The sequence below is a fragment of the Paramisgurnus dabryanus genome, chromosome 1 (genome assembly GCF_030506205.2).
Source record: "Paramisgurnus dabryanus chromosome 1, PD_genome_1.1, whole genome shotgun sequence".
Classification (NCBI taxonomy): Eukaryota; Metazoa; Chordata; class Actinopteri; order Cypriniformes; family Cobitidae; genus Paramisgurnus; species Paramisgurnus dabryanus.
In genome coordinates, this window is record NC_133337.1 from 7,673,204 (window position 1) to 7,688,602 (window position 15,399).

The window sequence follows — 15,399 nt, forward strand, 5'->3', positions numbered from 1 at the left end:
AACCTTAAAACCTGCCACAGGACAAACATGTCGTCGTCTGAGACAATGTAGTGACGAAATGCACTCTGTAGAACAGATTGTCCGGGCATGATGACAACTTCAATGTAAGCAGACACGTGGTGTATTTAGATAAAAACGTCTCATTCAACGGTAATAAAAACAATACAGTTCATAATTTAAAGGTCTTTATACACCGCAGATAATATGGTTATTTATATTATATTGCATTTCTGTCTAAAAGTTGAACATTGCGCCCTTAAGAGATGACACTGTATTTCTAATTTGATGTTTTAATTTGCATATTTGTTGTCTCAACAGTCAGGATTTGATGATAAAGCAATGAAATAAAAATAGCATGTGTACAGTCCCTAAAACTCTGCACGCTGTGTAAACAGTTGTTTCACCATTTGAGATAAACATGAAAAATACTGTCAAAGGTTATAAAAAAACTCCTGAATTGTAGTAAAAAAAACACTCTAATCAAAACAAATAAGTGCATGCTTGCTTTGCAGTGCACTTGGCTCGGCTGTAAAACGAGGCCCAGAACAAGGTTCTGCCATTTGGGTCCCATTATTGTGGAAAAGTGTTGTAAAGATATGAATTTGTGTTCCTAGAAACCAGGGCCTAAAGCCAGTTTTCTTCCCCTCTTTTGTTTTGTTTCTTTTCTGGCACAGGATTGGACAGATGTGAGATATTACATTGAGCGTGATACAGAAGATGTGGTCTTTGCTGTGCTGTCTTCACTGTGCCTATTCAGAACAAGGCATGACTGTTCTATTAGATGTAATGAAAGAATGCATAAGCTGCACATGAGAAGCAGCTGTTTGTTTGGTAAACTGTTTTGGATGTCGTCCTTGCTGTAGTGAAATTCAGCATGGATCGGCCTGATGCGAATCATTAGATCCGTAGCCTGGTAGACGTCCAGAGCTCGCCAGCTGTCTGCACTTCTCCCTGTGGCATTGAAGTGAGCTTTAGGGATCCTCATATGAAGAGCTCAGATGCAAAACCCTCTAAGTGCATTTGACATGTTTTGTTGTAAATTAGCATTTAAAAAAAAATCAGACTTTTAATGGATTCTGCCAACAAACCATTATTTCTGAATATCTTTGTCATGTCATTAAGTGTTTTATCACCACATTTAGATGACCATTGCAAAAAATGTGTTTTTGTACTGTATTATTATCCAAACTATTAAATGAAACTGTACAGTATATACTGTAGCAGTGATTCTCAACCGGTGGGCCAAAATTAGTTTGATACCTAATGGACTTACTAATGTTAACTTGGATTTGTTTTCTTTTACTCTTTGCCCCATTTGTGAATCAGCAAATTCTGTTGCAGAATACACAACTGTTGTTGAACTGCAAACACATGACAGGCCAGATTCCGTTTAGTTAGATTCACAGTGTTTTTTCTTAATACCAAAGCCTACTGGAAATAGTACATTGATAATTTAAGCATCATCATGACACATGTTAACCAGCCCCGAGTTCTATCTCTGAACTGTTGTGGTATAAGCAAACACTAGCAGAAACCAGCTCTTATCTTTTACAGCTTTGATCTGCCGCAAACTTCAATACCTACTGGCATTGCCTTTGAAAATGCGATGCAACCCGCTAGCGGGAGTCATGCCAATCCAATTTATTTGCCTTTTTACAAATGCAAATCTCAGAGGTTATTATAGTGTGCCGTTATTTGGAGGTGGTTACAGCTGCTTCTTTCTCAGCTTGCCCTGCAGATTTCAACCAGTTGGTCAACTGCTTTTTGTTCTGTTCCCATACATCTACAGGTATTTAAGCATTTAGGTGTGGAAACAAAACCTATTCACCTGTTCTAGTTCTGTTAAGTAGGAAAGTAGTGGTGAAATAGCAGTGCAGTACAAAAGACTTAATAAAAAAATAGAGCAGCTCTTGTGTTGATTCGATTTCTAGAAGTTGGTGTAATATTTATAATCATTATTGCATTCGCATGAGGCTTATTTTCTCAGAAAAGGTCTTGCTATTATATCTGATTTCTGCAGTGTTTTTTCAGTGCTGTGTACAGACGGAGGGCACCACAGTCATGTTTATCTCTCACACCAGGGCAGAGGTGTAGACCTGGATTTTTTGTGCACCACACGAGTAAACAGCTGATTGTTCACTGAACTGCACAAGGTCAGGTGACTGGTTAAAGAGAGAGAGAAAGAGAGTGGAAAGTTGACCCAGTGAGTTAGTTAATAGATAATGACATGTAGGCCCACATACAATATCGACCAAAGGTTTGACAGATTTTTGTGTTTCTGAAAAAGAAAGTGACACCCCTATTTAGGCAGCATTTGAATGTATTTTAAATAAAAGCTGCAATCTGTAACTTTTGCCTCTCTATCGCCACCTCTGTTTAAACAATCAAATTGCAGTTTACTTTATAATGTGGGTTGAAGTCAAATGACGTCAGACCCACTCAATACCTGCTGAAAAATGTAATAATTGCTAACAAAATCATACAGTGAGGAAAATAAGCAGGGCTCGACATTAAGGCTTCTCCGCTTGCCCGGGACAAGTGGATTTTTTGAAGGACAAGTGTAAGAGAAAATTAGTTGTCCGACTGGACAAGTTAAATTTCAAACAATGTTATTTAACGTTATGTGCCGTTAACGACAGAGCAGAACACGCAGGGCAAACACCGATCGGAATATTAATCTTGTTTAAGAATCTGTATTATAATGAGAATCTCTCTTTCAGCGCGCCTACATGTGTTTGCGCCGCGCGACAGCCGATTTGAATATGACAGAGTTCGTCACTGTACATTAAAAAATCCCACACAAACATTACAGCGTAAATGCTAGGATTAAGATTGATTTTATATATAACAGATAATCTGGATACATTTACCCTAATACGTTTTTTAAAACATGGTAATGTTTTAATGTTTTGCTTTAGTGTTTTAATGTCAGACAATCATTGAAATGTGGGAAAATGAAGAGAAAGTCAGCAGATATAGCATCCTTCTTCATAAAGAGTAGCAAGAAGCAGCCAAATGAATCTTAGTAAAATAAATTTCAGTGAATTTCTGGTCTCTATAGTTTTTTCAGCAATGAGAGATATAAATTCTGGTTTCAAAATAAATTTCAAAAGTTTTATTTGATTAAATAGTTAAAAAAACTTGAGGTTGAATTATGACTATAAATTGTATATTTTAATCTCAATTAATTTTTAATTGAAATTAAAGTAAGCAATTGTATGTTATACATCATTGTGATTAATGCACCTATAATACTTAAAAGTATTTTAAGGTTGGATGATAGAGATTTTATGTGCCACCCCAGAGTTACTGCTGGCCCCTGCCTGGCCACCCCTATGAAAAATCCCTTGCTCCGCCACTGATTAGCAAAACACAAAAAATAAATTATATTATAAATCTTTACATGGACAAGTAAAACATAAATGTACTTGTCCAAAGGACAAGTTCCTCAAAAAGTTAATGTCAAGCCCTGATAAGTATTTGAACACCCTGCTATGTTGCAAGTTTATGGAAGAAAAATAATGACAAAAGTTTTTGAATTAAAACAGCCTGTTGAATTGTACTACCTGAAAAAAAATGCATTGTATTAACCGTACTTGAATTTTAATGCATTGTATTTTTATGTTTATGAATTAAAACAGCCTGTTGAATTGTACTACCTGAAAAAAAATGCATTGTATTAACCGTGCTTGAATTTTAATGCATTGTATTTTTAGGTTTTGCATTTTTAAGGGCTGAAATTCAACATGCGTGTATTTTTCTGTATTAAAAATTCAATAGTCCACATTCACCTTTTAGATTTCACTTTAAAATATTCGGTCTGTTTAAAAATACAACGTAAAATATTCAGCAGGCAAGTTTCAGTCCATTTAAATTCGCGTCCAAAAATTCAAGTCCAAAAATTAAGTCGTACAGATTTCAACATTTAACATCCGGGAACTGCAGGAAAAGCAGTAGAGTACCGAGTATAATCTCATCTGCTGTTAATCGATCTGGCCAGCAGGTGGTGCACGTGTTCGGCAAAACTTTGTACATGTAAGATGATTTATCCACTGCAGTGATGAATGTTGGCTTTTATGTTCAGTTTTAGTAGAACAACTGTACTCATACAGAGAGTGTATTGTTTGGTTATGTTATTGACAGGATACTAAACGGTTTTTAAATGCCATATAAATTAAATAGGGCCTTTCTGCCTGCTATTGGCTTCGTTTCTCAAAAGCTAAGTTGATTGTAGATTTTATTGGTGGCAATCTACCATCTTCTTATGCCTACGAGAAACGGACACGTTTTTGTAATTCTTCACCTCAGTTTATAAACCATACTCGGATTATTGAACTGTTCAAGTTACAAATCGTGCGCGCGGATTAATAAACCATACGCACAATTAAACAATCAGTGCTCTCAGATTTTCAATCCATATCCACAAATTCATAAACAATAAATAAACAGTGCACACGCTTTCGCAATGGTTTTGCAAACTGAGTCCACTACCGCAGAGGTCCCCAACCACCGGGTCGTGGACAAGTTGCCACCGGTCGCAAGAACATCCTGAAAAAATGTGTATAATAGCTACGTTATAGTTTAATCAGGTGTTTTGTCCTTTACGAGCCGACTTCAAATAACATATCAATCCACTTCTATACAGGGCCGTGCTCACTCTTTTTCTTTGTCTCTCTCTCTCTCTCTCTCTCTCTCTCTCTCTCTACCAGCGCATCGGCGATCACATTGCTGTCATTAAGGCCGTAGCCAGGATTTTTCAAATACCGAGGACAACCCCTACATTTTTTTTATTATTTATATTTTTTCCATATTACAGAATAATAATAAACACGTCCAAACTACAATAGCACAAATGTAACTGTGTCTGTGAGAATTTTTGTTGGTGACTAAAAGCATCCAAAAAAATCAATGGTTACATTTCATCATCTGAAGTCACCCTTTCAGTGGCGGATGCAGAACGTGACATATGGGTGGGCATGGATTAAGTCCGGGTGGACCTGAATCTATGGGTGTCACTTTTGAATAAGAAACTATAACAAGTCTATAAAATTCGTCAAAACTTCAGGAATCACAAGCGTATTGGTGAGAACACCCGAACTGCACGTCACATTTTTGACATTATTGATATACTTTAAATTGTAATGCAACATGACATTAATTAAGCCTTTTTGGTTAAAAAAATTATTGGGCTGTCATATAGCCTACAAAAAAGAACCTGCACACAGTGACAAGAAATATAAATGAACACAAAAAACCTAATACTTTTTAAAATAGCCTATTAAAACTGTTTAAATAAATTAAGCTACTAAATGCTTAAAATGAAGCTTCACTCTGAGCGAACACATACCTTGACGAAGGCTATTTGCCGATACGTTGGTTATAATAAATAATTTTTGCAAGTGAGTGTGCAGTCACTATTTTGTGTTATAAAATAAAGCTTCTAACATCATATTCTCTTCATACAAATCACTAAAAATATATTTTCGTTCTCACATATTTAAGTTAACTTACTAAATAAAGAAAGAAAAAGGGAATTGCTAGAATAATGTTTGACTCTGAGGTTAAACGAAATGACAAATAAATAAACATTTAATATACTTTTTGATGACCATAAGAAGCGGGTACTCGTAAAGAGCGGAGCCGAGGAGCGCGCATTTCAGACGTGAACACGAAAGGAATAATGGGTTTAGTTATGCTTTCACTTCATTTCCTGACAGTTTCACTTGTTAGTGGGGATAGTAATAACTAACAAGATGACACCGAATTACATACAATATAATTACCTAACTAAATCTGATAGAATGCAAACCCATTACAATATTTTTTCCTCCGACGGGCAGGGCGCAGATACATCTTTGTAGCCCGACAGGAATTCGCCATAGCCCCGGGACAGTTAGACATGGATACAACTTCATATGGTGTATTTTACCTATTGCATGTTATGTTAAAAACAGTAAAATTATAAGTAAGCCTGATAACTATTTAAAAACTATTATAAAGAAGTTGAATGTTGCGTTATATGGTTCTAATGAAAAAAATATTCCCGAGCAGCTTTCAGCCATGATCACTTTGAGAACTTTTTTTGCAAGCAAGTGGAAAACGTATTTTGAATAACAATACGTTATAAATATGTGCTGCGCGCTTTCCTCTCAATAACATAAACACACAACAAATATGACAGCGGGGTAAAAAATAGAAAGGAAACATCTGATCACAGTGATGTTGTTTGATAGCCTACCAGCTCTCTAACTCAGCACTAAGTCACGCCATGTTTATTGCTACACTTTATACAATATAGTCTATTGCTTTTAGCAACAAATAGCCTATCATAACAACCTATAAGCCTACTGTGTAATTGAGACATTCATTTAAGAAATGCATTAAAAGCAGAAAGAATAGGCTGCGGAAATATAGTGGGTTCACTATAATCCACACCACAGACGTTCTTGGTTTGCTTCTTATTTATTAAATCGAGGCAATTGTTTGATTAAACATTGATTAATATTAAGATACAATTTATACAAAACGAAATTCACTTTAAAGAAAGTCTTTCTACAAAACAAACCTATGCAGGGCTCGCAAAATCGCTACCCCGACGTCCCGAGTATTATTATTTTTTTCATTTCTGATTGGGCGGGCCAGCTGTCAATCTGGGCGGGCTCCGCGCCTGCAATTAGTTTCATTTGCGATATCAAATGAATGTCTTCATTTTATTCATAAAGTCATACCTTTGCAATTCTTTGATCGATTGTGTTTTAGAAGTAATGTATGCTTGAACTATAATGACAGCAATGTGATCGCCGATGCGCTGGTGTAGAGAGAGAGAGAGAGAGAGAGAGAGAGAGAGAGAGAGAGAGAGAGAGAGAGAGAAAGAGAGAGCGCGGCCCTGTATAGAAGTGGATTGATATGTTATTTGAAGTCGGCTCGTAAAGGACAAAACACCTGATTAAACTATAACGTAGCTATTATACACATTTTTTCAGGATGTTCTTGCGACCGGTGGCAACTTGTCCACGACCCGGTGGTTGGGGACCTCTGCGGTAGTGGACTCAGTTTGCAAAACCATTGCGAAAGCGTGTGCACTGTTTATTTATTGTTTATGAATTTGTGGATATGGATTGAAAATCTGAGAGCACTGATTGTTTAATTGTGCGTATGGTTTATTAATCCGCGCGCACGATTTGTAACTTGAACAGTTCAATAATCCGAGTATGGTTTATAAACTGAGGTGAAGAATTACAAAAACGTGTCCGTTTCTCGTAGGCATAAGAAGATGGTAGATTGCCACCAATAAAATCTACAATCAACTTAGCTTTTGAGAAACGAAGCCAATAGCAGGCAGAAAGGCCCTATTTAATTTATATGGCATTTAAAAACCGTTTAGTATCCTGTCAATAACATAACCAAACAATACACTCTCTGTATGAGTACAGTTGTTCTACTAAAACTGAACATAAAAGCCAACATTCATCACTGCAGTGGATAAATCATCTTACATGTACAAAGTTTTGCCGAACACGTGCACCACCTGCTGGCCAGATCGATTAACAGCAGATGAGATTATACTCGGTACTCTACTGCTTTTCCTGCAGTTCCCGGATGTTAAATGTTGAAATCTGTACGACTGAATTTTTGGACTTGAATTTTTGGACGCGAATTTAAATGGACTGAAACTTGCCTGCTGAATATTTTACGTTGTATTTTTAAACAGACCGAATATTTTAAAGTGAAATCTAAAAGGTGAATGTGGACTATTGAATTTTTAATACAGAAAATATACACGCATGTTGAATTTCAGCCCTTAAAAATGCAAAACCTAAAAATACAATGCATTAAAATTCAAGCACGGTTAATACAATGCATTTTTTTTCAGGTAGTACAATTCAACAGGCTGTTTTAATTCAAAAACATAAAAATACAATGCATTAAAATTCAAGTACGGTTAATACAATGCATTTTTTTCAGGTAGTACAATTCAACAGGCTGTTTTAATTCAAAAACTTTTGTCATTATTTTTCTTCCATACAAGTTCTCCCACTTAGAAATCATGGAGGGGTCTGAAATTGTCATCGTAGGTGCATGTCCACTGTGAGGGACATAATCTAAAAAAAAATCCAGAAATCACAATGTTTGATTTTGATCTATTCATGAATTCAATGGATTCGATTTTCATTTTCTGAATGTCTTATTTCAACAGCTATTACTAAAGTCACAACAAGTCAACCACAAGGAATCATTCTGATGTGCTGATATCTTAGCGCAGTTAGCAGCTTTTTTAACTTAAACTAATTGAAAATCACAGAATCAACCAAGACAGAAATACTCTACATTGAGAAAACAATTTTGCGTGTGTTTATTTGCTTTTCTCATCCACTCTGGGTGATTTATGTTACTTAACCTTTGTTGTCTTTACTGTCTGTTTTCTCCTGTAACCAAACCCATAATTATATGCATCACATGATTGAGATTAGCACAAGCACTTTTTATTTTGAGATGCAGGGTGCTAAAAGCGACACTTGCGGTTTGCAAGGGGTGCCAAAGTTAAAATGTTTACTTCCCTTCCCGCATTTCTCTCTCTCTCTCTTTTTCTCTGTCTGTCTGTCTGTCTGTATCTCTTTGTCTGTCTGTCTGTCTGTCTCTCTCTCTCTCTCTCTCTCTCTCTCTCTCTCTCTCTCTCTCTCTCTCATTGTCCTAAAGACCTCTTTTATTGTCCTAAGTTATCAGACATTGATTAGATTTTGTGATACGATGGCTTCTGTTTACAGAGATAGGACATCAATCTCAGTCTCCTGTGTTTAACTGTTCATTTCTACAGGTTAGCGGGAATTAATGTAAACATCTTCAGTTTTTCATTTGAAGTCAGTTACTGTCAGTAACCTGCTGAGCAAGTTAAGTTAGTTTAACACTCAACATGTTTATAGCTAGACACTTGAATAATATCACATCAAAGAATAAAAACATTTTAAAGTAATGCAGTAGCGCACTTTAAGTGGTATTGTACATTTGTACTATGACAGTGGTAGATAAAAGTAAACGTAACAGGAAAGTCAACGAGAAAAACAATGTTAAGAATCTGTAGCAGGAGTGCTCGTCCATCTTTGTGAATTCTGTATGTCTCTATCTGGCTTACATTTTCTTCCAGCTGTGCAATACACTCAGTGCATTTAACAATAATAAGACAGCTTGCTGCTATCTGATATATCTTCTGCAAAAGAGAAACTGCCATTAAAGGGATAGTTCACCCCCAAATTTTGTCACCATTTACTAATCCTCATTTTGTTTTAAACCTCTGTGCATTAGTTTATTCTATTAAACTCAAAAGAAGATATTTTTGGCTGGATTTACACTGCAAATCTTGATGTATTGGTTCTGAAGACTCGCTTACATCATCATTTAAAAGCAACTCGTATCCGATATCAACATTTACACGAAACACTTGGCAAAACAATTCAAGTTAGACATACTGTCCAAGAACATCTTGAACCACAGAGGAAGTAAAACTTTGTAATAATGCAATGGACACAAAGTGATTGTACAATGTTTACATACATGATTATACAGCTGTGGTCCTTCATTGCATTAATAAAAGGTTCACTTGGTTGCAGGTGTGTCCACCTGAGTTGACGCATTTGCCAATGTCGCTTTATCAATGACGTACAACATGTCTTGAGATGGGAATTTCTGATCTCTGAGCTTACATTGCATCAGATTTATTTCCACATATGAATGAAGCCTGAAACCGAACTGAGAAATATATTTTTTCCTGCTTATGCGTTACATGCTATGTAACGTGACCTTTGATAAATGATGTTTACCACACAGTTGACCGTCCATTTACCCATTAACATGCATAGTAGAAAAATCTAATACTATACAAGTCAATGGACACCGTCAATGTGTGATTAAAAACTCATACAAGTTCAAATTCAATAGTGTTTTTCTTACTCTATTATGACTTTACCGTTACGTTTACTTTCATCTCACGTTGCACTCACCCCGGTCAATAACGTTTACTCTCCCCAATCTAAGGCCACATTCCCTTTGTCTTTCTCTCTTTTTCTTTCTCTCTCTGCTATCCTTTGGGATTAGTGGTACTTAATGGTTTTCAGATGCCCACTGCTAGTATAGTTGTTAGTGCATGTGGAAAATGAATGACTGTGTCTGCATTAATGTGGTGACAGAATGCGGCTGTCAGCATTTTGGAACCGCAGCAAATTATTGACCAGACCGAGAAACTGATACCTGATCTGATCTGGTTGCAGGTAGCCTGCGAAACGATAGATGAAACCATAGCTTTTATTATTTGCCAGCAGGTATGCAGGTAAGATCAGAACAAATTTGTAGGAATGCAGTTAACAGTCATACAATGCAAATCATTTAGGCTATAACACTAAAGTGATTTTTAGTTATTCCATCAGAAACTTTCAGGTTAGAAATCATAATCAAGTCTCTAAAACTGACCGGAAAAGAAATGACGTCAGCTCTTTGACTCGCTGGATACCAATGCGAGTGGGGAGGCATGTTAAATCCTAAAAACCTCATCCTGACAAAGTTTCTGATTGGTCAGGTCACATTCCCTGGGTAGAATGTCACAGGCATTTTTTTGGCTGAGTTAGACAGTGGGGGAAGATGATGTAGTGTTGTTTTTCATGGCCAATCATGCTAAACCAGGGCTTTGTTGTTCCTTTGCATTTTTGTGTGTGTGGTCTTGACTGGGATTAAGCAAAGAATAAGAGGACCACTCTGTTTAAAGTAGACAAGTCTATCCCTCTCCTGTGCTCTATGCTTTGTCTATGGGAGTTATTTTTCGGAGCTGTGGAATCAGATTACATTATTTAAGTTGAGTGGATTCACTTCGGTTCTCTCATGAGTCGCTGTGGTTTTACATGAAGTCATTACAGCTAATTTAAATCACATTTGTAATACTTATCCCACACTAACTCCTGAATGTAATCAGTGTAGAACCTATTTAAATCCAATAAATTGCATGATAATTTAGGTTTTAACCAATTTCACTTCATTTACACAATCAAGACAACTAAGGTCGATTGTTTTTTCTATTTGTATCCTTGCAGGATCGTAAACTGTCAAAATCAGAGAGACAGAGGTTTAAAGAAGAGGCTGGCATGTTGAAAGGGCTGCAGCACCCCAACATCGTGCGTTTCTACGATTCGTGGGAGTCACCCTGCAAAGGTCGCAAATGCATCGTGCTGGTGACAGAGCTCATGACATCAGGCACCCTAAAAACGTGAGTATAAAGAGCTCCTTTAGTCTTGTATTGTTGTTGTTTGCATCTTATTAAATAGGCTTCTAAAATATCTGATCTGATCTGTGAATTTCATGGGTCAGTCTGGTAACAGTTCACATTATAGGCCTGGTTTCACAAACAGTGCTTAGATTAAGCCAGGAGTAAGTATTAATTTTATTAGGTCATTTTATTAGGCCAAGTAGCTTTTTATTAGAATTTGCCTTAGAAAAAACATAAGTAGTTTGCATATTAAGACAAAACAATGGCACTTCAAGTGGTTTCAGATAAGAGCTCGAACATGCGTTTGGGCACTTAGGCTTAAAGGAATAGTTCACCGAAAAAATAAATATATATTAAATAAAGGTATTTTGAAAAATGTTAATAACCAAACAGATCTGGGGCACCATTCACTTACATATACTTAGTAGAATTTTCATACTTTGTAAGCCAATGGTGACCCAGTTTTGCTTGGTTACAAACATTCTTTAAATATCTTCCTTTGTATTCAGCAGAACAAAAAGTTATACAAAGTTGGAACAATTTGAGAATGAGAATGAGTATTTAATGACACAATTAAAATTTTCTGGTGAACTGTCCCTTTAAGCCTTCTCTGTAAAACTGGGCCATAGTGTTATGTGTAATTATTTTGTCAAACTGCTCACAATCACGTAATGTGTGACAAGGCCACTGTTATGTAAAAAGCTATCCAGTTTTTTTTCTGTTGCTTTTATATAAGTCTATGTAATGTTGTATTAACCAGATTGAAATGCAACAACAAGACCCACTTTTCAAACATGCTTTTCAGCAGCCTCATGTTCATTACCATCTGCAAACAGGGGCTGGGATTATCCCTTACAAAACCCACAGTCACAATAGAGTGATTGAGTCAGAACTGTTAGCAGAGTGATTGCTGGAAAGAGTGGCTTGTCACCTCCGTATAAGAAATACATTATTGGTCCTTCCCACTGAGCAGCTGCTGGAGTTTCAATGAGAAGAACCACACACCGGATCAGCAGCCCCCTCCTGTGGACGTGTGGCTTTTTACACCCACAAATATTCCTAACACATAAATACTGGTACCTGACCGTGCACTTTTTGAGAAAATTGTACATTTTCCATTTTTATGTTCATCATTTGACTTATTTTTGCGTGAACAAGACTGTTCATCAATTTCATCAATGTATATTACTGTATAGTCTGGGACTAGATGTTATTGTTCAGGATGTGATTGTTTTGTAAAAAGTGTTTGCTGTTGTTATAATACCCATTCATATATTATTGCTCACCATTGAATTTCAGAACCGTAAAAATAATAACATTTGGATAGAAAATTATGAAGAAAACCTGAATCATGAACAAACTATTTTACCAATAGAAACCGATAAATGATACATGCAGACAACAGATTGTTTTGTTTTGCATTTGTTTTGCATTTTGAATAAATCTAGGTTAGACCTTTAACACTAATAGGAATTTTGATTGTTATCATCTGTTGTCTTGAGTTTGTTAAATCGTTCAAGTGCGCACAAGCTGTAAAAATGAACCTTCAGAGCCTCATGCACTATTAACCATATATCAACATCGCCACTGCAAGAAAAGAAAGAAGGAAACACGGAAGATGAGCAAGAAAAGAAAGAATGACAAACAGTGGCAATGTCTTTCTGTTCTCAGCTCCGGCATGCCGGCAATGTGTGGCGTTATGCATGATTGCTCCTCCACCGCAAAGATAAACAAAGATTATAAGGTCAGGTTGAAATGTTGTTTCCCAGAGCCGTGGCCATGCCATGTCTGGACTCATCATGGTTTTAACTCTTCTCAACACTGGGACACCAAAAGCACTGACAGGGATGATTGTTTGTCCCTGTATTTTCTTAAGTTTTTTTAAGCTTTCTAGTTTAAGCATTAGGGTCAGAAAAATATGCAAATACTCGAATGTAAATGTTTAACAAAATGTAATGGCCAGTTTATTTGAAGCATATCTAGATTACATCAGTTTGGCAGATACTTTTATCCAAAACGACTTACAGTATGTTTCAAGTTTCAGCATATGTGTTCCCTGGGATTGAACCCACAACTAGAGGTAGCCCGATTAATTGGTTTTGCCGATTAATCTGCACCGATAGAATAATCTGCAAAAATCCATGCCGATAGTTGTCTCGAGATGTATCCGTTGCTTCATATCATTATAAAGTAATGCATTCGTTGACTAGATCCTGCATCAGCAGAAAAACCGCAGGAACCGTCAGTTTGTCGTTAAGGCTAACATAACATTAATATTAGTAGTACCTCAAAAACAAAAATCGTGACGTGCATTGTATCATGGCCTTGTATCGGGATAAGTAACGTATTGGTATTGTTCGTACATACACATTGCGACAAAACACAATGCATCTCCTAGGCTACATAATGCTTTTTTCTGTATGCACATGTGCAACCTAAGCGTACAAAGTACTGTACGTGGACCCTCACATGCGTAAAAAGGGACTATCCTTCTAGCTTTAGCCAAAAAAAGTTGTTTTAAAGGCTATACATACTTAACATACATTCTTGTGTTACTATGACTAACTTCAGTCCTTAAGTAAGGGTGGGGGTAGAGTTACCGTCACGTATCTGTGTTAAATGTGGTGTTATTATTCAGGTAGCTGCTTTAAACGTGAACAGTTTAACTAACTTGTTCAGCGAGATTTTATTCAAACTGTTGCTCCTCCATGACAGCAAAAAAGACTGTTGGTGATATTGCGCTTTGCCTTGCTAAAGGCGTTTGCGTGTCTTTGTGCATTTTGTCATTGGTTAGGAGTGCACGTTACACATCTTTCATGTTTAAAAACTGTGCAAAGAGAGTTGTTGTTGTACAGGCATTGGTGGCCCATTGAAATCGTTGGGTGTGTTAGTTGAGTGATGAGACCGTTTTGAATTCTGTATCGCTCCGGGACTTACCCTTGGCTCCGGTTCAACCTGTCAATCATTTGAAACACACTATCAAAACACCCTGTTACCCCTGCACCCATATCTCCCATCTGGTGAATTGCTGCTCCCAAGTCACTTCAGTCTTACGCAAACTAAGGCTGTTTACATAAAACTGCTTTGCCAACTACATCTCTATCTACTCTTTGTCATTCATCTCCAAAACCAGTTGTATTTCAACACAACCCACGGATGTTTTTCTTAATAAGCCAAGATTATTCAACCACTATCGTATCTATTATGGGTAAAGGAAAAGATGTCAATCTTTTAGAGCAAGTATTAGAAATACAACACATTCAGCAGATTTAATATCTATGTGCGTCCCCAAAACATCTGCGGTCATCTGAAGGGTGACCTTCCTTTTAAACATGTTTTTTAAGGTCTAAGGAAAACAGGTTTGTGCTCTGAGAGAAACCTGCATTGGACATCACAAAAGACCATAACTTAAGAGTCAATTTTGCTTCTTTGCTGTGAGCTCAATACTGTTCGAGTTAATGTTTCTTTTCCATGTGGACCTGTGCCCGTCTTTCATCTCCCTTGGCATTATGGGATAACGGGTACCCAGATACCCCTGTCTTGGTGCATCAACTGAGTAGACTGGTGTAATATAGATTGCAAGAATAAGCCTGGCTATGGCTCGGCTCTAAAAGATTCGATTAGGGCAAGCTAATCTAATGACAGTACTTTGTTAGACTGCCATCACATGCTGTCATCTCATTTATCCATGCCTAACTGTGTCTAGTAGATGAGAATGGGTTGTCACTTAAAGCACAAAAGTCATATTTATTGGTCAAAGTTGTCTATAACAGTACCTTCAAACCAAAGATGCTTCCGTTGTCACAGCTGCTGTTTGTTTTTACCCTAAAAAAAACATCTTGGTTAAGAAGCAAATTAAAATCCTCAATGTTGTACTCCCCGTGACCCGGTCTAATCTCCACTAATCTCTTTGTGCCTAGGTATCTCAAGCGCTTCAAGGTGATGAAGATAAAAGTATTGCGGAGCTGGTGCAGACAAATCCTGAAGGGCCTTCACTTCTTGCACACCAGAGCCCCTCCCATCATCCACCGGGACCTAAAGTGTGACAACATCTTCATCACCGGCCCCACTGGCTCTGTTAAGATTGGTGATCTGGGCTTGGCCACCCTCAAGCGCTCTTCATTTGCTAAAAGCGTCATAGGTACGATCCA

The 15,399-nt window shown here is 37.1% G+C and overlaps 1 protein-coding gene across 17 annotated transcripts in view; it reads left to right on the forward strand.

Annotated features, from left to right (window-relative positions):
- wnk1b (WNK lysine deficient protein kinase 1b) overlaps positions 1-15,399 on the forward strand; it is an 85,717-nt gene that overhangs the window by 29,099 nt on the left and 41,219 nt on the right. For all 17 annotated transcript variants that reach the window (XM_065265782.2, XM_065265785.2, XM_065265788.2 and 14 more), the window contains exons 3-4: positions 11,076-11,248; positions 15,169-15,389. In XM_065265782.2, the coding sequence (XP_065121854.1) occupies positions 11,076-11,248; positions 15,169-15,389 (394 nt within the window). The remainder of the gene's footprint in view (positions 1-11,075; positions 11,249-15,168; positions 15,390-15,399) is intronic.